Source organism: Pristis pectinata, chromosome 21, assembly GCF_009764475.1.
Source record: "Pristis pectinata isolate sPriPec2 chromosome 21, sPriPec2.1.pri, whole genome shotgun sequence".
NCBI classification, from domain to species: Eukaryota; Metazoa; Chordata; class Chondrichthyes; order Rhinopristiformes; family Pristidae; genus Pristis; species Pristis pectinata.
Window position 1 is genome coordinate 24,217,978 of NC_067425.1, and position 24,656 is coordinate 24,242,633.

Consider the following 24,656-nt stretch of genomic DNA (forward strand, 5'->3'; position numbering starts at 1 on the left):
CTCTCTCAATTGCATGCTCTGATTGTACCTTCCCCTGATTGGGGTGCGTTGGAAACCTGACCAGTCTAGCACAATGGCATTGTCTGCACCTTTCCAGCTGGCAGTTCACAGAATGTCCAGTACACTGCATCAGTAATCTCCAGAAAGATACAAGAGACCACAGATGTTAGGATCTGGAGCAACACACAAAGTGCTGGAGGAACTCAGCAGGTCAGGCAGCATCTGTGGAGGGAAGTGGACAGTTGACATTTTGGGTTGAGACCCTTCATCTGGACTGGTGGATCATCAGTAATCTCCACATGTGGGACATTCTCACCATGGGTCGCACATACCTTCTTCAAGAGCTCTAACAACTGGTCTCAGTCTTTCAACCCTCTTGCTGTGATCACTATAGTCCTTCTCTACTGCTTATGGCTACTCTAAATCTGGCTGTTATGGCCAGTGCCTTGTCAAGGCATTGGCAATGATGGGCAATGGGTGGCACAGTATCAAAGCAGTTAGTGCTGCTGTCACACAGCTCTGGGGACCTGGGTTAATCCTGATCAACGATGCCATCTGTGTGGAGTTTGCACATTCTCCCTGTGACTGTGTGGGTTTTGCCCAGGTGCACTGATTTCCGTATAGATCCTAAAGACTTGCTGACAGGTTAACTGTCTACTGTAAACTGCATGGTTGGGAGATAAAAAAAATGAGAGGGGAGTTGATAGGAGATTAAGTTACAGGGACATAAGTGGGGGAATGGGACTAATGAAAATTCTGAGAGCTGGCAGAGACTCGATGGGCTGAATGTCCTTCTGTGTCAGAAGGAAATGTGAAAAGAAGAAGTAAACAGAACCTGAGTGTTCTAAAGCTGGAAATCTGCATGGTTGCACAGTATCTCTCTTCAGACAGCACAGGCTGAGCTTCCAACTCTCCCCATCACCCCCAACCCCTCCCCCCCCCCTTCATACAGTGAGCTCAGATCAGGAATTGAGGTGCAAAGACCAGTGCCCCATCCAGTTTGCAACCCTTAAAAATGGACTGGCATGCACTTCAGTCCCAAAAAGCACACTTGGGAAATTTACAGTTTGTCTGACCTCTAGACCTTTGAGACACAGGCTTCAGGCTCCAGTTAGGCACATGCAGCCTCTGCCACCCTCACATTTTACAGCATGAATTATTGGAAACTCTGGGTCCACTATGGGGAGTCCCCGGTATTGGACAAGCTTGCATACTAAATCTAGCCCAGAATTCCAAATGAGGTCTGCACAGACTGAAAACCCCTGTTGTTATATTCCATGCCTCTAATACTCAAGGCCAGATATTATTGACATGCACCTGAGCTGCTGAATGCCTCTGTTCCTTTAACCCTCCATTGATGAATGTTTCTTTGTTTGCATCGTATTTCTTTGTGCTATTCTTACATTCAAATGGGACTGCCTAATAAGTTCAGTTCAGCTGCACCCGCTGCCATTTCCTCCAGTTTTCCCGACTAAGTATTTGTCAGGAGCACTTGTCTCCCTCATCAGCTCCTGAAATTCCTTACTTCACGTCAGATAACCCATTAAGTATACATCCCAGAGATATGCATGCATAATGCTATTTTTATTGGTGCTACACATATGACAAATCGGTTGCCTCCGGAGTGAATTGCAATTGTAACAATATGACCTGCACTCCGGTCACAAAATGTGTTGTCCTGATAACACTATTGCCCCGTCAGACATGCATGGAATGACAAAATTCCCAGGGCATCACTCCTTTCAATTATGTCTGGATAATTAAGATCATTTGGTACTCCCAGGACTATTTTAACAGCATTGTTTCCTGAGCAGGTCCCAACCCAGGGCTGGGAATCCCACTCAGGTGGCCCTCCTGACTTACCTCTTCCCCTTCATGCTCCCCCCACCCCTCACTTCACAAGGTACCAACCACCCTGATTCCCGGCCATCAATCTCACACTCTAACTGCCTGATACCCCCGATTTCCAAAATGCACTCTAATGTCCTTAACCTGACCCCCAAATCCCCAATCTCACTCCCCAACCAAGGCATTGATCCAAAACCCCAACTGATGTTCCAAACAGACCACTGACCAAGGCCCAGTGGATTCCATTCAAGGCCCCAAACAAATTCCGAACTAAGGATGCAATTCATGGCCTCAACAACCCCGATCAATCCCTCCAATCTGGCTGCTTTCAATCCCCACTGTGGTCACTATTCAACAATGACACAATGCCCCTTGAGGCCTGACTTGACTTCCGACTGTTGACCCTGTTGTGACTGAGTTTTGCCAAGGGGAATCTCATGTCCTACACGGCCATAGGCTGCCCCCTGCAACAATGTTTTATCTCAGCTCCTCCGGTGCAAAGAAATTTCCAGACCAAAATGCCAACCTTCCTCTGAAATAAAAAAATTCTCAGCACATGACATTTGTCAGGTTTATCAGCAGCATTCAGCAAACATCTATTTAACTCTTATGACTAGTTATTATTTCTAGAAACATTTATTTGCAATTTTTCTATGCTGAAGTTATCTAATTCTGAGAAAGTAAAGTTTTTTTATCTAGTATATCTTGTGTTCAAACTGTAATAGAGTTAATTTGAAGAAAATGTATATTGTCAATTAAAGCTGGCCAATTCCTGGTAGTTAGTTCCTTATGCAATAACTACACCTCCAATAACATTCACTTCTCTCCATAAAGCAGTCCTCACTACCTACGGCAGTTTGCATTCTGTCCACATTACACTGTTGACAGGGGTGGCACTTTCCCCTTCATCAAGTCTATGACTGGCTTTATCTCAACAAGCCTGCTAAAATCTCAGATAAGTATCTCCAAAAGTTATGAAGATAATGGCCCAGAACTTGTGATTAGTGGACTGTTCACCAGTGACTACCAAAGAACATTGAACTGACTTTCTACGGTTCTCCTAGTGGGAATTTGCAGTCCAGCTTGATCCCTCAGTGTGTGACCCCACATAGCACTGTGGCCCTCCATGACATGGAATCATGGCCACACAGCCAGGTATGGGGTCAGGATGGAAACAAGCCCTTCCTGTAAAATAGCTGGAAAAAAAAATTAACCACATTTCCCATCTTGGCTGGTTGTCAAAGCTGTGAAAAACTATAAAGGTTTCTGCAATTCAAAAACATTTAAAAACCATAAAAAATTATTTAATCTATTAAAAAAGGATTAAAGTTGTTTACAAATTCTTTTAAAAAGCTAAAACACTTAAAATATTTAAATAAACATAAACATGTTTTAATCTTTCTTAAATACTATTTTAAAAGATGGTAACTAATTAATCTTCATCCCTTACAGCTTTCTGCCCCCACTGAAATCAATAGGGAAGCTGTCCCTTCACTATAACATGGGTTCAACATGGAAGTGCATTTAGAAAAAAATACAAACAATTGTCAGTATTTTTTATTAATTCCACAGGGATGTGTCTGTCATTGCCGAGACTAGAAATCACTGTATGTCTCTAATTTCCCTTAAGAAGGAAATGGCACTTTCTTGCATCGTTGCATTCCTCCGGGTGAAGATACAATAGTGTGGTTTGAGTATCCTCAGTGAGTAACTGCACTGCAGCCACGGTACACCAGTGGTGAAAGGGAATGAATGTTTAGGGTGGTGAATGGGGTTCCAAACAAGCAGGCTACTTTGTTTCGGATGGTGTCAAACTACTTCAACATTGTTGAAGTGGTACTCACCTCCCGACATTGTTTCACACTCCTGATTTGTACCTTGCACATGGTGGAAAGGGTTTGTGAAGCCAAAAAATATGTCACCCGCTGCAGGATCCCCATTCTCCAACCTACTCTTATAGGCAACACATTTATATGGATAATCCCATTAAGTTTCTGGTCTACTGTGGCAAACGGAATGTTGATGGTGATGGTCCAAGTAATGGTCAAGGGTAGAAAGTTTGACTCTCTTTTGTTGGAGGTGGTCATTCCCTGACAATTATGTGGCACAAAGAAGGACAAGGAGAACATGGGCAGCACAGGAGAAATCTCATTAGTCACATCCCCTCCTCTCCTTATTTCCCTGCACTCTGGAACCTACTCTGTCTTACACATGCCCATCAACCGCCACAGCCCCCCCACTCCTGATTGTCCTGTGCTTTGTATAGCTTACAGCAGCCAATTAATCTACTACCTGTGAGCACTTCGTAGGGATGTGGGAGTAAAGTGCAGCACCTGGGGGAAATCCATGTGATCACAGGGAGAACATGCAAACTCCACACAGACAGCATCTTACATCAGGCACAAACCTGGACTGCAGGAGTTGTCCAGTAGCAGCGCTAACTGCTGCACCACCTTGCTTGCCTAACATATTGATGATGGTGCAGACCACTTAGTCCACCCTTGCTGGTTCCAAGCAGAGTAATTCCATCAGTCCCATTCCCCCTTCCCCGCAGCTCTGCAACTTACTCACATTCCCATCAACTTTTCCCTTCTGATTCTTTTGCCACTTGCCTACACTAGGACAATTTATAGTGTTTGCAGTGTTACAATTTACAATTAACCTACCAATCTGTGTATCTTGGGGATGTGGGAAGAACCTGGGTACCTGGAGAACCCAGGGGAAACCCATGCCATCATGGGGAGAACATGCAAACCCTACACAAAATGCACCTAACATCAGGATCGAACCTGGGTCCCTGGAACTGTGGGGCAGCAGCACTAAATGCTGTGCCATAATGATGAAATCAGTACCGGGTGTTCCCTCCAGTTTTATTCTTAAGTGTCTTCCAGCACAACTGGACAGCTTGCTAATTCACTTTGTGGAGCAGTTAAGTCAACCACATTGTTATAGGTCTGGAGTCACTTATATAGCAGACCAGGTAAGGAAACATGGTTACCTTCACCAAAGGATATTCATGAACCCTAATCCTAAAAAATGCGGTAAACTCACGATCACCATTACTAAAACTAACTTTTTCATTTATTTTCCAGACAGTGTAACTAAGCAAAGTTAAATTCCCCAGCTGCCATGATAGGAGTTAAATGAGGTATTTCTGATTTGTTCCTCTATGCCGTAGTTCTGTTTGCAATTTAACCACAATGCCACAGCTCATGTTCAATGAGTGTTGTTGGCATTCCTACATAAAATGCAAGCTTATTAGTTCCACATTAAAAGCGACAAAATGGAATCTGGAACTGCGACGGTCTGGAATTAGAGTATGAATTCTCTTTCTCCACATGTATGGATGCATGTTTACCTTTACGAGCACCTCCCAGTCTTACTTGTACCTAGATATTGCAGTATACCATGCCACAATATGAACAGTACAATACTAATGTTGTTGAGGGTGACCATAACTAAATTTTGTTTACTTATTGAACAGGTTCTTAATTGCAGCCAATGTAAAATGGTACAAATTGTATCCTGATACCACCTACAGTTGATTGTACAAGTCAATTCAGCTTTAAAGAGGAACAAGCAACAGAATTAATACTTTTTCCTTCCTTTCACCAATCAGTGGTAACATTATGACAGAGATGGCAAAATATTGTATTTGGCCAAAAGTGCAACAGTTACAGTATGATTAATAAAGCATGCACAAACATTCCATATGTACATATGTCCTTGAATATTTAGTAATATTGAATGTGGAAACTCAAGACCAAGAGCAGTTTCAATTGAAATTTGGGGTTAGGTAAATTTGATTTCAAATTCAAAGCTAATGTGATCCATTAAGATAATACGTTTGCTCTTCATTTTTAGTATTTTTAAACTATTTTTATAACGAAAAATACAGCTATTTTGAATGACAGTCAGGATGATTAGAATATAGCTTAACTGCAGTCAAGGCTAAATAGCTGAGAGGCCTCTAAATTGATCTGCAGTCAACTTGGAGATGCATTTTCTGTTATAAACATGGACACTGGCATTTACAATGGAATAAAAGGACAGAGAGAGACACATGAATCAGTTCTTACAAATACAAAACATCCTGAAGTGCATTAGAGCCAAGGAAATTATTTTGAACTATGTTAATATAGAAAATGTGTCAGCCAATTTACACACAGTAAGCTCTTACAAACACTAATGTGATAGTAATCAGAATACCTATTTTGTTGATAGACTTGCAAATATTGCTCAGGATTCCAAGGATAACTCCTCACCTCAAAGTAGAAATGTCTCATTGAATCTTTTACATCCACATGAGAGAGGAATTTAATAACACATTTGGAAGACAGCCCATCCTGCAGCGTAGCAACCCTACAGAAGCACAAAGCTGACACAAAAACAGGAGCAATATAGCATTTTCTACAAAGAAATGTGTAGAGATTCTTGATATATCATAGCTGTAGAACCCTTTGAATGTTTTTTTCAGGTTTTACTTCCTGAGAGAATAAAAGCTAGAATCATATTACTCATTATTCAGGCAAATGTATCAGGAGTTGGAGGAAATTGTTACCCATGAGGTTTCTATTCTAATTAGATATTCATGAAGGAATGCTGACAGCCAGTCATTCAGATTGATGGTCGTCAAAGATACTCAGATGCTTGCTTGATAGACTATTAATGTAAATGTGTTTATTACAGAAACAAAAGGAAGAAAATCCTGGGGGATTATACAGAAGTATATTACACATTTTACAATTATTAGTATCCTTGTAAAATTTTAGTTACCCTTACATTAAACATAGCCAATTATCTTTACAGATTAATTGAAAGATGACAGAGAATTAATAAGGACATCCCTTCAATTAAAACAAATCTAAATTCTGCATGCAAATTTTGTTTGGCACTTGCACATGAATGGTCAATATTACATATTCATTAAGCTACAGATGCTTTAACGCATCTAAAATATAGAGGGAAATCTTTTCAGTGATATATGGCTTTGTGTTTCACTTTTAGTATACATGAATTAATAATCACAAAACATATTTCTGTTTAAATCCACCTATCTTTACGATGAATCTCTAACTGCAACATCAGAGTACAGCAGTTTGCAAATATGTAGCACATATTAACAAAGCAAAGCATTCCCAAGTTATTTTACAGGAGCATCATCTATCAAAATTTCACACTGAGCCATATTAAGAAATTGATATGTAGACAGATAACTAAAGGTTTGATCAAAGAGAGAAAATTTTAAGAAATGTGGTTGTAAGCAGGATACCAAAAATATCTAATTTAGCAGCAAATAAAATTTCACAGATTCCATTACACAACAGGAAAAAATATTTTCAGTGAAAAAAACAAGAAGATTATTAAGGATAATCAATCTCTTTCTGGGATAAGAAGACGGTCTTTTAAGATTGAAAAGAATAGGGCTACATTCTCAGAGGTTTAAAAGAATGAAGAATTCTAGCGGGTTTGACAGGTTGCTTGCCGAGAAGCTACTTCCCCTGATTGTGGGGTGAATGGATTGGGGAAGTGTAGTTGTGGGGGTTGTGATTTAAGAGCTGTTTTCAAGTTCGACTAACTATTCTCGTCAACTAAGTTGGCTGCAGTTGTAGCCATAAGGTGTGCAAGGGTGGGTTGGGAGGGCATAGCAATGGCAGGATAGGAAGCTGCACATCGAATACAGGAACTAAGGGATAGCAAAAGGATGATTAGTACATGACTGCAGTCTTGATTGGTTCAATAAAGCACTTGTCATGTTGAGATACTTAGTTCTGGCTTTCATGCTTCCAGCGGATGCAGACGAGGTGCAGATCAGTAACTGAGGGATAACAACATGGGAACTATTTCATTGTGGGTACTCAGATTCCTCTTTTCTCTGTGTTGCTTGTGGACATTGCTGGATGTTGGCCTTTGTTGTTCAACCTTCACTTCCATGAAGAGTGGTGAGGAGCCACCTTCCTCACAGAATCACAGATTTCTTGCCGTGAACGTTGTCACTCAAACACTGAGAATCAGCCAGAGTACACCAGAGGAGAATTATATTCCAGGTGAGGATATAATGTGATTTGTCCACCTTGCAGGCGTTAGAATGAACAAGTAACAGCTGCCGTTGAGATTAGGTAGCTTTGCCACCATCCAGTTGACACATGGCACATGCTGCAAGCACTCACTTGACAGCAGTGAAAATTCAGGCCCATTAGTAGGGAGAGCATTGCTGCTTTGTTCTGAATGAACAGAGCATTCTCTGCTTACTTTGATTCTACACTTCTGAGGCTCAGCCCAGAGTATTCTTCTGTGCCTTTGGAGCTGTGAAGGAATGTTCTTGTAAAGCTGAAGTGGTTTGCAGTGTGCACAGCATCCAATATTCTCTTGCACCAACAGTAACTGAGTGCCTGGTGCAGGCCATTTGCCAGTCAATGTATGTTTCTGGGGGAGTGAATAGGCAATAATGATGGTACTCAATGTGAAGGGCAAATGGCAAGATTTCCAGAATGTCTATGACACATTGAGGACTTGACTTTCATCATTCCAAGTACAACCATTCACAAAATTTTGTTGCATTTGGACAATGCCTTTCTGTATGGCCCAAACTCATGGAATGGGGCCCTCTTGCTCTGCTCCCACTCTCTCCCCATCAAATTGCCAAGGAAATGATGATTCCTTTAAAAAGCATAAGCTCAGGCTTGTCGCTGTTGTTCAGACATGCTTTCCTGGGTGTGGCTTACACAAAAGTAATTGCATTTTCATGATTCAATTTCATAGAGGAGGTGCCATTTACGTATTCATTGCAAGGTTCCATTTGAATGAGGCCACTAGGCTCCACTAAAAAGGTAAAAGGTACATCATTCATTTTTTACTATTTTGTTTAATAATTTTTTTAAATTGTTTAACACGTCAAATGTGATTTTGAAGGAATTAAAATGTTTTTCAACTGTTGGAAAGACCTCCAGAATGCACAAGCTGTCAAAAGGCCATCAGGGCAGTCAGTTGGTGGGGCTTTGTTTCCACTGCCCAATCATCTATTCTACCTTGTGGAATCCCTGCAGCAGCGAGATCAGGAGCTAAACAACCGCAAAGGTTAAGTGCAATTGTAGGCATCCCATAAGAGGTGAATGTGAGGTTTGTGCTATGTCCAGTGCAATCCAGCCCAATATATCCACATACATGACAGATGGTAGCATCTTACAGAATGCTCATGACACTAGCAATATAGCAGAGAGATGGTCTCCGTTCCAATTTTGTCCTCATTGATTACCGAGATCAGGTAATATATCCATTGTGTCCTAAACCAAGGGAATTAAAGTACCATGTTAACAGTCCTGCCGCAGGTTTGACAAAGGTGACCCAGATCACAAGATGGAGTGGCCCACAGCCCGCTGTGACACAGAGCGCTCTGCACCAGTGAGGCTCATTAATGTCTCTGAAATTAATCAGACTACCAGATGGCTGAGCAGCTCTACAGATGCTCAAGGAAGCACAACATTCAGTTAGAAAGCACCTTTTTCAACACTTTCAGCATTTAACATGCAGGTGGAATGGCAGCACTAGGAAACCTGTCAAGGTTTGACACTAGTGGGAAGTGCAGCCACTAACTTGAGACCTCCACTAACCATGGAGTGATACAGCAGCAGCGGCTTATGAAATGAAGTTGATGGGTGACACTACAGAAAGGTACAGAGGTGACTGGCTGGTTGACATCCGCAAAGGAGCTAGTTGGTGGGTCACCTCCTGTTCACCTCTCACAGGGTGCCTACAGTGAGGGCTTATTCTTTAAAGACTCCTTACTTTACTCCAGTTTGTGAGTTAATCCAACAAATTAGAGGTATGGCAGGTTACGTTAGACCTGTGGAATGCACAGCCTGTGCCATGCGGGAACTGCAGAAAGCTTCCCGTGTCCGGGGCAATCTCAGGAGCAGCAAGTGTCAATAGCTGGATGAGCAGAAGCTGGTGGGACTATGCTCCATCCATCAGGTGGAGTATTTAATGGAGGTGGTCACCATGCACTTCACCGGAGTGTAGACTAAAGGGGAAATGGGTGAATGTGTCAGACAAAGGAGCACAGGCAAGTATTTCAGAAGACCCTGGAAGACATCTACCTCTCTGAGGGAATTCCATTGGGATGTGTAACCAGAGGCAATGGGTAGCTTGGCTGTAAAAGAAGAGTGGGGAATGATTAAAAGCGCAATAGTTACAGGGAAAATGTAATCAGGAGAACCATCACTGCTTCTGTGGCTGCAACTATCATTCCAGGAAGATACGTTGCCCTTTGGAACCAAGTCCAATGATAACACTGAGCAGCTGCAGAACCTTCTGGAGGGGGTGAACAAACAGACAGAGGTTGTGGACCCCATTGATACCAACAACATAGGTAGAAAAATGGACAGAACATTATGCCTGTAACAGCACAGAAGGAGGCCACTCAGCTCGCTGGATCTGTACCAACTCCGAGGGGAGCAATTCCATTAACTCCACATCCCCTCTCTTTATTTCTGTGTACACCTGTAGCTTGTTCTCCCTCACGCATGCTCATCAACTCCCCTTTGATTCTTTTTCACATTAATCTACAAAGTAAGGGATGTGGAATGAAACAGGGGCACCCAGTGGAGATGTAGGTGGACACAGGGAGAACATGCAAGCTCCACACAGACAGCCCCTGATGCCAGATCAAACCCAGGTTGCTGGAGCTCTGAAGCAGCAACACTAACTGCTGTGGCATCATCCCAGCCAAACAGGCAGATGTTAAGGAACTAGCAGAGAGTTTAAAAAGGTAGTAATCGGATACTTCTGGTGCTTGATATTAGTTGGTATAGTAGTAAGAAATGAATGTGTGGCTGGAGAAATGGTGCAGGAAGGAAGGCTTTAGACTCTTGGGTATTGGGACCTGCCTTAGGAGAGGTGCGACACATACAGCCCAGACAGGTTGCCCCTAAATAGAGCTGGGGCAAATAACCTACTAACAAGTTTTCTTAGTGTAGAACGAAGTCCATAGCTCCCTGAAGGTGGTGACACAAATGGTTAGGGGAGTGAAAAAGGGATTTGGTATGCTTGCCTTCATAGGCTGAGGCATTGAGCAGAAGAGTTGGGATGTCATGTAGCAGTTTTACAAAACATTGGCTTGTCTGCACTTAGAGGATTGTGTACAGTTCTGGTCACCACATTACAAGTAATGATAGAGGTGCAGATTAGATTCACCAGGATGTTGCCTGGAATGAAGGGTCATACTTATAAGGAGAGATTGGATAGGCTGAGTTTATTTTCACTGGAAAGTAGGAGGCTGAGTGTTACCTTATGGACATTTACAAAACTATGAGGGGCAGAGATAGGATAGATAGAATCTTTTTCTCAGGGCAGGAGAGATTAATATTGGAGAGTATAGTTTTAAGGTGAGAGGGAAGAAATTTAAAGGAAATCTGAGGGGTAAGTTTTTCAGAGGGTCATGAATATTTCGAATGAGCTGCCGGAAGAGGTAGTGGAGGCAGATACTATTACAATGTTTTAACACATTTTGGTAATGGTATATTATTTTCACTTGTAATGTGGTACAGTGAAAAACTTGTCTTACATACCGTTCGTACAGATCAATTCATTACACTGTGCATTGAGATAGTACAGGGTAAAAACAATAAGAGAGTACAGAGTAAAGTGTAAAAGTGTAGAACAATTATAGTAAAAGCAATGAGTAGATCTGCAGAAAGCAGCTTGCAACGAGTCGCCACGCTCCGGCGCCAATTTGCTTCTCTTGCATTTGGACAGGTACTTGGATCGGAAAGGAATAGAAGGATACAAGCCTAATGCAAGCAAATGTGATTAACATAAATAGGCATCATGGTCGACATGGATAAGATGGAATGTAGGGACCTGTTTTTGTGCTGTATGATTCTATGATTCCTGGGGTAGAATGGGGGAGGATGAAACAGATTTGTCAGGGTTTTAGGCACCAGGATATAGTATCAAAAAAGTGAAAAAGGTCATAATGAATTGGGAGAGGTAGATAGCACCAGAGCTAGAAATAATAGTTTTAGTTACAATCAGATAAAAAAAAACTAGGTCTTGAATTGGTTCACTGTGCACATACGTAAATGCACAAACGGTCTTAAAACTAGATTGTTGCAGTTGGAATTAGCCATGTGGAGCTATGACATTGTGGCAGTAATGGAGCTGAGCTAAAGAAAATGGGTATGTTTGGTTACTGAATATTACTGGATCCAAGGTTTTCAGGAAGGGAACAGAGGAGGGTCATTGGCAGTAAAGATTAAGGAGAATACTGCATTTGTGGAGAGAGTAGAAGTCCTGAAGTGGTCAAGGACACAATCTATTTAATGAGAGTTGAAATTCAGTAGAGGTGTCTTTATATTATTGGGACTATTCAAGGATCACCAACCAGTGGACAAGATAGAGGGCAGCAAATCTGCAGGCTGTTCAAGAACCTTAGTGATAACAGGGGAGTCCAACCATCGTAATATAGATTGTGATGGTGGAAAGGGTCAGAGAGAGAGGAAAATTGGAAGAGTGTTCAGGAGAACTTTCTTGACCAGCATATTTTTGACCCAGCAAAAACAGAGGCATTGCTAGACTTGGGTCTGGGGAATGATGGATGCCAAGTAGAAACAGTATTCGTGGGGGAATAATTAAGGAGCAATAATCATAATATCATGAGTTTTGCAGAAAAGGAAGCAGACCACTCCAAGTAAGAACAGTTAAAAAAAGAAAATAAAGCTTTAATGGAATATGAACAGAAGAGACTCAGGCAAAATGGAGTCAAAAATTGCCAGTTTTTTTTATATAGATAGCTGGTCGGAGATGTAAAAATTGAAGTGAGAATGACTATGAGAAAAGATGGGCAATAAATTATAAAATGGAATCCATAGGCATGTAAGCAGATAGTAAGAGAAGAGGTGGTGCTTATCAGGAATCAGGAAGATCTATTCAGGGAGGCTGAGGGTATGGCCAAAGTACTAAATGAGGCTTTACCAAGGAAGGAGATGCAGAGTCTCAGTAAAGGAGGAAGTCATTGAAATACTGAATGGCTTAAAAAGTAGCAGCGAAGCGTTGAAGTGGATAATTAACCAGGGCCTAGATAGCTGAGGGAAGTAAGCCTGAAAATGGTAGAGTTATTGGCCATGTTCTTCCAATTATCTGTGAGTACAGGGGATTGCCTGAAAACTGGAAAATTACAGATGTTAAACCTTGGTTCCAAAAACTGGTGTCAGGATAAACCCAACAACCAAAGGCCAGTCAGTTTAATCTCAGTGGCGGGGAAGCTTCCAGATATAACAAATAGCAACAGAATTAACAGTTACTTCTACATATGTGGATTGATTGAGAAAAGCCAGTGTGGATTTCTAAAAGTAAATAGTGTTTAATAAACGATATAACTCTTTGCTGAGATTATATTGATGAGAGAAATCCAGCTGATATGGTATACATGGACTTCCAAAAGCCATTCCATAAATTGCCAAATAATAGATGTCATCAAAATTAAAGTCCATAAATAAAACAGAAAGAAAATTGGCTAAGAACAGGAAAGAGAAAAATTGGGACTGTTCCAAGGGGTCAGTATGAGACTCCTGATTTTTTCAAAAAACAAATTCATGTTAATGACCTGGGATCGGGCATCCAGAACACAATTTCCTAATTGGCAGATAACGCAAGACTTGGAAGAATAGTGAACTGTGAGAAATATAGAGAGGTTAGAGGAATAGGCAGACACATGGCAAATGAAACACAATGCAGTTAAATGTAAAGTGTCAGTAGCAAAAATGAGAGGCAATATAAACTAGAGGACATAGTTCTTAATGTGGGAGCAGAAGAGATGCTTCAAGAGATGAGGAACTTATACATGAATAAGACAGGAGAAACTGTGGCTGTTCTCCTTGGAACAGAGGAGGTTGAGAAGGGACCCAATCATGGTATAGACAGAAAGAAACCATTCCCATTGGCAACCAGAATCAAGCACATAAAAATGAAGGTGATTGACAAAAGAACTAAAAAAAATAAGAGGGAGAAACAAGTTTATACAGTGAGTGGCTAGAATCTGGAATGCACTGCTTGGGGAATAATAGGGGCTGATTCAATCACTGCATTCTAAAGGGAAATCAGAAGAGTACCCAAAAGTAAAAAAATTAGCAGGACTGTAGGATGGGGGTGGGCTGGAACTAGGTGGATTGCTGTTGTATAGAGCCAGCACAATCCTCCAAGTTCACTGCACAGACGAGCAAACCAATGTCAGTGTTCTCTCCCAGACCAACATCCCCAGTTACACTCAGTCAACTACACTGGGCAGACCATGTCATTGTTTGCCCAATGCCAGGCTCCAGAAATAGGCACACTATTCCGAACTCTAAAATGGGAAGAGATTACTGAGCAGATGATGCCTCCTTGAATAAATGCAAAATGCCCTTTGATTCCTGGGAATATCTGCCCCGTGACCACTCAATGTAAAAATGGAGTGTTCAGGATGGTGTTGAGAACCTTGAGGCCATGTAGCCAGAGCACACTTGGACCTTGTGTAAACAGTGGAAGGAACAGACTGCCTCACAAACAATGCATCTGCCACCCCATCATCCCCCACCACCAGGGAACTATCTGCAGTTCCCACATTAGCCTCATTAGCCACCTCAGAACCCACTAATCTAGAATGGAGGTCAGTCATCTTCAATCCAGAGGGACTGCTAAGAAGAAGTGGTCTAAATGATCTCCGTCCATGCTGTAACCTCACGGTGCTGCTGTGATTCAGGAAGCCTCAAAGTGCTCTTTAGCCATTTAAGTGCTTTTGAAGTGTTGCCACAGTTGCAGTGTAGGGAGTGCACCAGTCTAATTGTGCACTACAAGCTCTCACGAACAGCACCATAATAATAACCAAGTTATTCTCCTTTATTAAAGTTGAGTGAGGGGTAAATATAGGCCAGGACATTGGGGCAACCCCTCCCCCCATACCCAATTTCTTTTCCAAAATAGGCTTTATGTTCATGTGGGAGAGCACATCCTCAATGTCACATGGAAAGAACAGCACCCTCAGCTCTGTCAGTTCTTCACTGGAGTATCAGTGTAATTTGTGATGTTAAGTCTCACGAGTAAGGCATATCTGTCTCTTGATGGCCCATCTACATAAAGATTACAGAAGGATTACATGGATGTGAACAGGTAGGGTTGGCCTTTAGATTTTTTGGTCAAAGCTGGCAGCTAATGCAATCATGCCTGGCCATGTCTGAAGGCATTTTGCAGTGACCACGATCTTCATAACAGGACTGGCCAGTCTCCTGGGAACCACCTCCAGGAAAGGGTCACCAATATCAGTGACTGTGGCTATCCAGGTGAGCAGTACCAGAGGTATAAAGGCAAGGTTGTTTCCAATATACTGGAACTTGCAAACACCTGTCAGAAGCAATGTGCAAAGTTCTTTTGTTTGTTTAGACCAGTAATTTCATAGACAGGATTCAATTGCAGCATTAGCAATGGTTCAGTTGGCACCTATGTCCAATGCGACTCAACTTTTCAACACAAAGGGATTCTATCTCTACAAAGCATTGCACTTAAACACTCACTGCCCTCAAGGTTTCCCTGCAACAATTGCGACATTTTAAAGAATTGCTGAACCCTATAAATGGCCGCTTAGGGACCATGGTTATTCACTGATGTACAAGAGTTCTGCTTTGAGAAATTTGTATAAAAGAGGAAGATAAACCAGTACATATAAAACTCTATAGGTTTTGATGGTGTATATGACTGAAATGATTAAAATTAAAGGTTCCAATTCCATGGTTCAGATATATTTGAAATAGTTTTCATAGAAATGAAAAGATTTCATTTTCATTCTGTACTTTTAAAAATGTTCTGACCACAGAAATTTAACAACAGGTACTTCAATTAAAGATGATTACTTCTTTATCACAAATTGCTTCTCCCAGAGACTACAGAAAAAGTGGACGTTCAGAAAGCCAATTAATCATTACATTATTTGATTTTTTGTTAATGTACAAGAGGTTAAGAAAATTGACACAGAGGGAAACAGAAAGAAGATACCTAAAAATTCAGCCAAGCTACAGAAGTAGAAAATTTGCTCCAATCTGTGCCAACTACCAAATACGATGCACCACGGTTTCTTCTGTAGCATTGTCCAATCTAATACCATCACTATCTGAAAGAAGAAAGGCAGGAGGTGTACAAGAAATGTATCACCTCCCAGGATTCCTAGCAAATCCTACATAATCCCAGCCTGGAAGTACATCACTGTCATTTCATTATTACTGAAACAAAATTCTTTGCTGAGGAGCGGAAGTTGATATGGGTGTTGGAATGGAAACAAAGTTAATCATGGATTGTCAAGAGTAAAGTTTTTGTGAATGTTCTTGGAACCGTCTTTGGCAGACCCCTCAGACTGGCAACCGCACTGGTTTCTGTGCCCATTTTATCTGTATTAGGCAATGTTATAAACTATGTCTATGCTAGGGTAGTCCCTTGGTCATGTTGGTGTCTGGAAGACGTGTATCAGTTACAGCTCTGTATGGATAAACACAACATACTTTATACTGCTTCCCTTGAGCAACATGGCCATGGGAGGGAATAATCAGCACCATAAACTTTAATTCAATTATACTGTATCAGTGTCATCTTTAGTTTACTAAGAAAAACTGAACTATTAGTAATTATTAACAGTTATGTAGTATGGCAAAATAGTTCTAAGATTCATTTCTTAGTTTGCTAGCAAACGTGTTGCTTTTGGATAGGAGGCAAAATATGTTTATTGAATTTTAGTTTTTACATATGGGACCTTTGCAACTAATCATATCATCCATTAGAATTCCAGTTTAGAGTCTGACTCTTAATATGCTGATCTGTTTAAGTGAAGCCATTCTATTTAGGGGCATTTAACTGTTATATATTGTATGATTGTATGGGTGGGTGGAGTTTTCTTTACAATTTCTGCATGAAGCATCTACTCCTGTCATCAAATAGCCCTTCAAAAAGTTTTGTGTGTTTGCATCCTTTCAAAGACAGGTCAGTGGGAGGGTTGACATACTCCAGCTGAATGAAGCTAACAGTGTCATTATTTAATAGATGGTATGGATAAACCTGATTCCAGTGTGTGCTGGGAGCATGCATCAGCAGTTAATAAATTGATTTGAGTGTTTGGTTGATTGATCTTACTCTGATACAATGGATTAATGATACAACCCTGGCACAGCAGCAGAGCAGGCATACTGCCAGCAAACAGCTGAGCTCAGGAGGTCAATTCATTGAAATATTTTGACAAAGTTCCCAGTATTTTAGTATTTGTATCTTTGGGAGAAGTCGAAGATTGACGTGGAATTTATGGTGGCAGGTGTTAACGAATATACCTAAAGAAATGCTTCGGAATGATTGAAACAAATGGCTAGGACTGAAGTACATCATTTACCCTTTGTTAGTTATGGCTCCTCCTGCTGAAAGATTGTGGCAAGGGATGAGACTCTTTGGAAGAAAGGTCCATCCAGAGGTGTCTGCCAGAGCACAATGGATGAAAGGGATAGAGTAGGTGGATGTGGTATCACCCATTACCTGAACCTATACTGAAACTGCAAGGAAATGACCAAAGCCTTTTGGTCTGTAAAAAGTTGCCATGGTAAACTTTGCAAACATGCAGCTCTATTTTAATAAGTTGCTTTATAAAGCGTCTTTATCCGTCTCCACTGTTTACTCAGAACATCAAAGAGGGAGACTATGGTACACTTTGTCAACTAGTGACCTTTGTAAATGTGCCAACAAGCTGTTTTGTTTCTATGCCAACCAGTAAATGTGGCAAGTACAAAGCATGAAGTGGCACGATTTTCCAAATTGCTGAATATTCATACAAGGTGGACTACCGGCAAACATTTTCTTTCAAATAGCACACATCTGAGGCTTTCTTACCAGCTTCCAGCTGCACGTAACAGGAGGCAGTGCACATGGACAGAGAGACCCTGAAATCTACAGCACACAGCCACCGAGGGCAATGGAGATAGTTATGGGAATGGAAGAGGAAGAGATAATATTTTTCAGCAGGAATATCTTCTAGGGCATTCCCGTTGTCTTTTCTGCTTGTGGCTGTGGCAGGAGAATTGGAGGAAACTGGTGGGTTGTGCAATGATGACCCCAAAGACCCTTGGACTACAGTCCATGATCCATCTAGGCATTTAAAGTGCTCTTCAACAAGCCACCATCTTGCTCATTAATGATCATATGAGCTCTCTAGACACTGCTATGTTTCCATTCACCCCTGCAATGTGTACTGTTGTTAGGTCAACATGAACTAAAAGATTACTTCTACCTCCAAGAGAACTAGCTTGAGGTAATGGGGTTAACTTCCTAAGGAATAGACAACTACCATTTCATTCCATCTGGCCAATCCCTGCATATTAAAGGATCAAATCTCCTACTTATGCAATTCATTGTATGGCAACATTGGAGGCTCTATATTGTCCAGTACTTTGGAGATTCTTGAAACATGGAGGAATTGTAATCCTTCTTTTGTTGCCTTGTTTCATGAAGAAACTGATAAAGATGTTTGAATATTCATAATGAATTGTTCGATACACTTGCACAATAATCAAGGTGACCTGCAGTTCATTTTCCAGCACATAATGCAACTCGATCACTGCTATCCCGTGACGTACAGTCTGTGAAGGCAGTTGACCCCAGGCATTTCCAGACACTGGTGCTTGGATCAGAACAGGCAAGAATGGACATGAGCACACTGCCTCTGCAATTCACATTCCCTGCATTCAGGTTGCAGCAATCAAAGAAAATAGCTTTAAGTAATCATTTTCTGAAAGACCAGACCTCACTCCCCACTGATTTTAATGGTCTTTCTCTTCTGGAGGGGCTTAATATATAGCATATCCCTGATGTGAAAAGTAGGAAATTTCAAAGAGGGCATAACCATACAATCTGAATCAAGTCAGTATTCCAATTAAGTTCTTGTATTTTCATGCAGAAGCACATTAAACCAGTCTTAAAAGTCAGAACAGTCAGATGCAAAATCAGCAAAGTTGCTCTATGTACTAGAAACCCAGCCAATTGCACTCCAACATTCTGCATCAGTTGCATCTGTTCATATAATTATGGGTATATAATGCAATTATATTTCTAAGTAAATTACTTTTTTGCAGAGCTGTATTCTTCAAATATTGCGATCAAATATGTTTGCCCGCAAGGTACATAAATAATTATGACAATGCAGCTACATACACAGCAACAGGGCACTGAACCAAATTACTCATCCTATATTTGTCAGATTTTTGTAATATAACAAATGACTTTAATACACAAAATGATAAATATTTGAAATCTCAATCTCCATTTTCTTCACAGCTTCCAGAATCCTATTTCATGCATACAGCGTAATCAAATGAAAATTGGGCCTAACTATTTCTTTAACAAGGGTCCTTCTTAAAATAAATTTCTTTCATATATTATCTTACCTTCAGAGTCTGACATAATTCTTCAAACTGAATTCAGTTTTACAAGACATTGACACATTGCTCAGGAGGTGTCTATCCTACAGTAACTCTCAAAGCCTAATGATTTGTTTAGGTCAATTCAGGTAAAGAAATGAAGTGCAAGCAGAATTAGGTACCATTGACAGTAATTACGTTTATTAACAAAAGTTGTGGAAGACCTGCACAAATTTATCTCTGACTGTAAACATAATACTCTTAATTAGACTCTAATATATTGACCCTATATTGGCTATAAGGATGGATTTTAGTCTGTAGGGTCCTTAGTGTCAGGACTGTACTTCCCCCAGTGTTGTGTCACTGCTCTGTTTCCTTGACTAACTACATGTTACTATTTCATTAGGCTCCCAGTGCCATTTGTCCCCTGGCATTTTGTCCCAGATGCTACTGGGCAACCTCTGTGAACATCTAGTTGACCATCTTCACCTCCTTCTTCTGTGTCCATTGCATCAGTGTGGAAAGTGTAACATTGCAGAGCTTAGCAACGAATGATCATTAGTAAGACTTTGGGAGCTGATACAGTATTGCATAATCTCATGATCAGCCTAGTCACCCGAGGAAGATATACAGAGTACTGGGAAATTGCTCAAGCATAACTTTAGTAGCACTGTGAACCTTGTGATATTAAACCAGGCCAGACGTGATCAGGAAACTAACCAGAATGGTCACTCAGTATTTCAGAGGATGAGCCTGATCAACCATCTGGACAATTGATTTTTTTTACCAATAAACAGTGCATTTATATTTGACTGACACAACATTAACTGACACAAATCAGAGCAGCGATGTGACACTGCAGATAGTGCAGCTGCCTCATAGCTCCATTGACTCAGGTTCAATTCTGACCTCTGGTACTGTCTTTGTGGAGTTTGCACATTCTCTCTGCAACTTTGGTTTTGACAGAGTTGATCACAATATCTTCGTCCTATGCTTTCCATCTGTAGTCCCATTCAGCAGGACTGTGTTCTCTTAGCCCACCAATCATATCCAATCATAGTCAGAACATCAATGGCAATGGCAACTTTCCTGCAAAATTACCCCGACCTTCCACAAGGATCTATTCTTAGAACCATAGAACACTACAGTACAGAAAACAGGCCATTTGGCCCTTCTAGTTTGTGCCAAAACTTTATTCCACTAGTCCCATTTACCTGCACCCAGTCCATAACCCTCCAGACCTCTCTCGTCCATGTATCTATCCAATTTATTCTTAAAATTTAAGAGTGAGCCTGCATTTACCACGTCAGATGGCAGCCCGTTCCACACTCCCACCACTCTCTGAGTGAAGGAGTTCGCTCTAATGTTTCCCCTAAACCTTTCCCCCTTCACCCTAAAGCCATGTCCTCTCATACTTATCTCTCCTAATCTAGGTGGAAAGAGCCTACTCGCATTAATTACCCCTCATAATTTTGTAAACCTCTATCAAATCTCCCCTCATTCTTCTACGGTCCAAGAAATAAAGTCTTAACCTGTTCAATCTTTCCCTGTAACTCAACTCCTGAAGACCCGGCAACATTCTAATAAATCTTCTCTGCACTCTTTCAATCTTACTGATATCCTTCCTATAGTTAGGTGACCAGAACTGCACACAATACTCCAAATTTGGCCTCACCAATGTCTTATACAACCTCACCATAACATCCCAACTCCTATACTCAATACTTTGATTTATGAATGCCAGGATGCCAAAAGACTTCTTTACAACCCTGTCTACCTGTGACGTCACTTTCAGGGAATTATGATCTGAACTCCCAGATCCCTTTGTTCCTCCACACTCCTCAGTGCCCTACCATTTACTGTGCATGTCCTACCTTGATTTGTCCTTCCAAAATGCAACACCTCCCACTTGTCTGCATTAGATTCCATCTGCCATTTTCTGGCCCATTTTTCCAGTTGGTCCTGATCCCTCAGCAAGCTTTGAAAGCCTTCCTCGCTGTCCACAATGCCTCCAATCTTAGTGTCATCAGCAAACTTGCTAATCCAATTTACCACATTATCATCTAGATCATTGATATAGACAACAAACAACAATGGTCCCAGCACAGATCCCTGAGGCACACCACTAGTCACAGGCCTCCAGTATGAGAAACAATCATCCACTGTCTTCTCCCACACAGCCAATTTCAAATCCAGTTTACAACCTTTCCATGGATACCTTGTGTCTGAACCTTCTGAACTAACCTCCCATGTGGGACCTTGTCAAAAGCTTTACTAAAGTCCATGTAGACAACATCCACAGCCTTTCCTTCATCTACTTTCTTGGTAACCTCCTTGAAAAACTCTCCAAGATTCATTAAACATGATTTACCATGCACAAAGCCATGCTGACTATCCTTAATTAGCCCTTGGCTGTCCAAGTACTTGTACAGCATATCCGATCTCTCAGAACACCAATAATTTACCTACCACTGATGTCAGGTTCACCAGCCTGTAATTACCTGGTTTAGTTTTAGAGCCTTTTTTAAACAACGGGACAACATGAGCTACCCTCCAGTCCTCCGGCACCACACCCGTGGCTAAGGACATTTTAAATATATCTGCCAGGGCCCCTGCAATTTCTACACTCGTCTCTCTCAAGGTCTGAGGAAATATCTTGTCAGGCCCGGGGGATCTATCTACCTTTATTTGCTGTAAGGCAGCAAGCACTTCCTCCTCTTTAATCTCTATATCTTCCATGACACTACTGCTTGTTTCCCTTCCTTCCATATCCTCTATGCCAGTTTCCTGAGTAAATACTGATACTCTTGGCCATGCCTTTCTCCTCATCCATATGCCATCCCATGTCAGCATCACTTGAAGACCCAAGTCAACTTTCACATATGGGCTAACAACACCTAGTTCTATTTCTCCATCACCACTCACACCCCACTGTCTTGTGGTGTCAGGTTGCTTGTCCTACCCAGTCCTAGATACCCCATAACTCATCTAGTTAGAGATTAGGTAAAGCACAGCTATCATTAGCCATCTACCCTTCACCCTTCCCCCACCACCACCACAAACTCCATTCTCCCCATCACCAACCCCAACCTTTCGCTCCAGTCTCCAGCCCCCAACCCTGGCCAGGTGAAACTAGACAGATCATTGCATTATGCATCCTGTTCTTGATGTGGAATTGAGCTTCTGAGCCCACATCCCCTCAATCACAAAGGCTACCTTCTTCCAGTTCTTCAAAGCAACAAGTGACATTAGATATGTGCATGTAACTGGCAATGCCTGTGCATCCAACTCCTCAAATAACCACCCATCTATGCCCCGTCTCTGCTCAACGCTGTTGAATCTCTCCTCATGATTTTGCTCCATGTGTTTTCAGGAGTTTCCAAGTGAAGTCTCTTGTAGATTGGACTGTCATAAATTCCTTTTAATGTCACAGGTATAAATATCACAAATAACCAATGTGAACTGGCTAATATTAGGATTATAGAATGATAAACCAGTACAAAGAAAGAAGCCATTCAAGTCTGCTCCAAATCATTCCAGTTATCCCACTATCTGGCTTTTTTCTCCCCCACATCCTTGCAATTCTTCATTTGAATAGAATTCCATTTGAAAGCTACTAGTGAGTCCATTTCCAGCAATCTATCAGGAAATATATTCCAAATCTGAACCAATCAATGTTTAAAACAATTCTACATTGCCCCTGGATGTTTGCCAGTCAGTTGAAATTTTAAATCTGTGCACTGGGCATTAACACTTCAGCCATCGGAAACTCCTTTGCCTTATTTATTCCATTGAAATTCTTTATGGTTTGAAACACTTCTATCGAATCTCCTCTTATTTTCTGCTCAAAGAGAAAAATCCCAGCTTTGCCATAGTAATTATTAAGAAAACTGTATTTTAATATTTCAGTAAAATGCAATTAAATAATTAAATATTGAATTGTTATTCGTACCATGTTTTAAAACTCAGGGGAATCTTTCTCTCTCTCTCCCTCACACAAACACACACACCTAACCACAAACTCACAGACGTACACACACATACAGTAAGCATTGTAATAAGTATGTTCTTACCATCCATATCCAGCCTCTGCATAATGATTGCAAGTTCCACCTCACTGGGCATATAGCCCAGGGACCTCATGGCCATGCCCAACTCTTGCTTTGAAATGAACCCATTGCCATCGCGATCCAAAACTCGAAAAGCTTCTCTTATTTCTGTTGAAATATGCAAAAAGATTAACAGTTCCAATCTAATAAATGAAGAACAAACTTCCATATATCATATGTCCTGCATATATGATCTATACGATCGGTATGCAAGACAAGTTTTTCACTGTACCTTGGTACAAGTGACAATAATAAACCAATACCAATACCATGTCCTCAATAACCTCAGGATGCCTCAAGTCTCATTAGAACCACCATGTACTTTTGAAGTGTACTGAATATAATGGAAAAACTGGGAGCTTATGAGAAGCCCCACAAACAGCAGTGAGCTCATGACCAGATTATTCACTATGCAGAGAAGTACTTGGTGGGGCATGTTACCATTGCGAGCAGATTACTGCACTGACAGACAGAATGTTGGACCTCTCATCCAGAAACCTGTTTAAATCCCCTATGCAGCTGGGGAATTTAATTAAATAAACAGGGAATTTAATTAAGCAAGGCAAGTTAGTCATCGTGAAACTACTGGGTTGCTATAAAACCCACCGTTCATTTAGTCTTTCAGGAAGGAAATCTGCAACCCTTACTTAGTTTGGGTTGAATGTGATTCCAGACCCACCAATATAGTTGACTCTTAACTGTCTCATTAGTTCAGGAGCAAATAGGAAAGGGCAATAAATACCTCCATTGGCAGTGGCACCCACATCCCCTTAATGCATAAAAATGCTAAAAGAATCCCATGTTCTCATCACCACTCTGCTGATCCAACAGAATAGGGAAAGTTTCTTAAGCGCACTTTTTTTGACAGCAAAATCATAAACAGGCCATCAGTAGAGAGCTTTACGACTTCATTACCACACACTCACACACAATATTTTCCTATGAGGCCCCCATTAAAATAATTTATGACTTCATTAAACAAAATTGATGTCAGTTCTGACAAAAAGTAAACTGAAAAATAGTACAACCACCTGATCTTCAGTGCTATCAATAAAACCAAATGACAAATGCAGGCAATGGGTGCAGAAACAAAGACAGGGGCAGTGAACCCCAGCATCAATAGCTGCTCTCATGATCTCATTGAAAACACTGAAATTAATCTCAGGGCTAGAAAGCAGAAGAATCAGCCAGTTTCCATCGACTTAAAATTGCTGTAAACTGTGTGTTGCCTGGCAATATCCAGAACAGAAAGCATCGACCTTAACTAGCATGCTCCCTCACAAGGGAA

At 41.2% G+C, this 24,656-nt stretch overlaps 1 protein-coding gene across 1 annotated transcript in view; it reads right to left on the reverse strand.

Annotated features, from left to right (window-relative positions):
* Positions 1–24,656, reverse strand: part of caln1 (calneuron 1) — a 276,804-nt gene that overhangs the window by 226,860 nt on the left and 25,288 nt on the right. Inside the window, exon 3 of the mRNA XM_052035670.1 lies at positions 23,333–23,476. Within this exon, the coding sequence (XP_051891630.1) occupies positions 23,333–23,476 (144 nt within the window). The remainder of the gene's footprint in view (positions 1–23,332; positions 23,477–24,656) is intronic.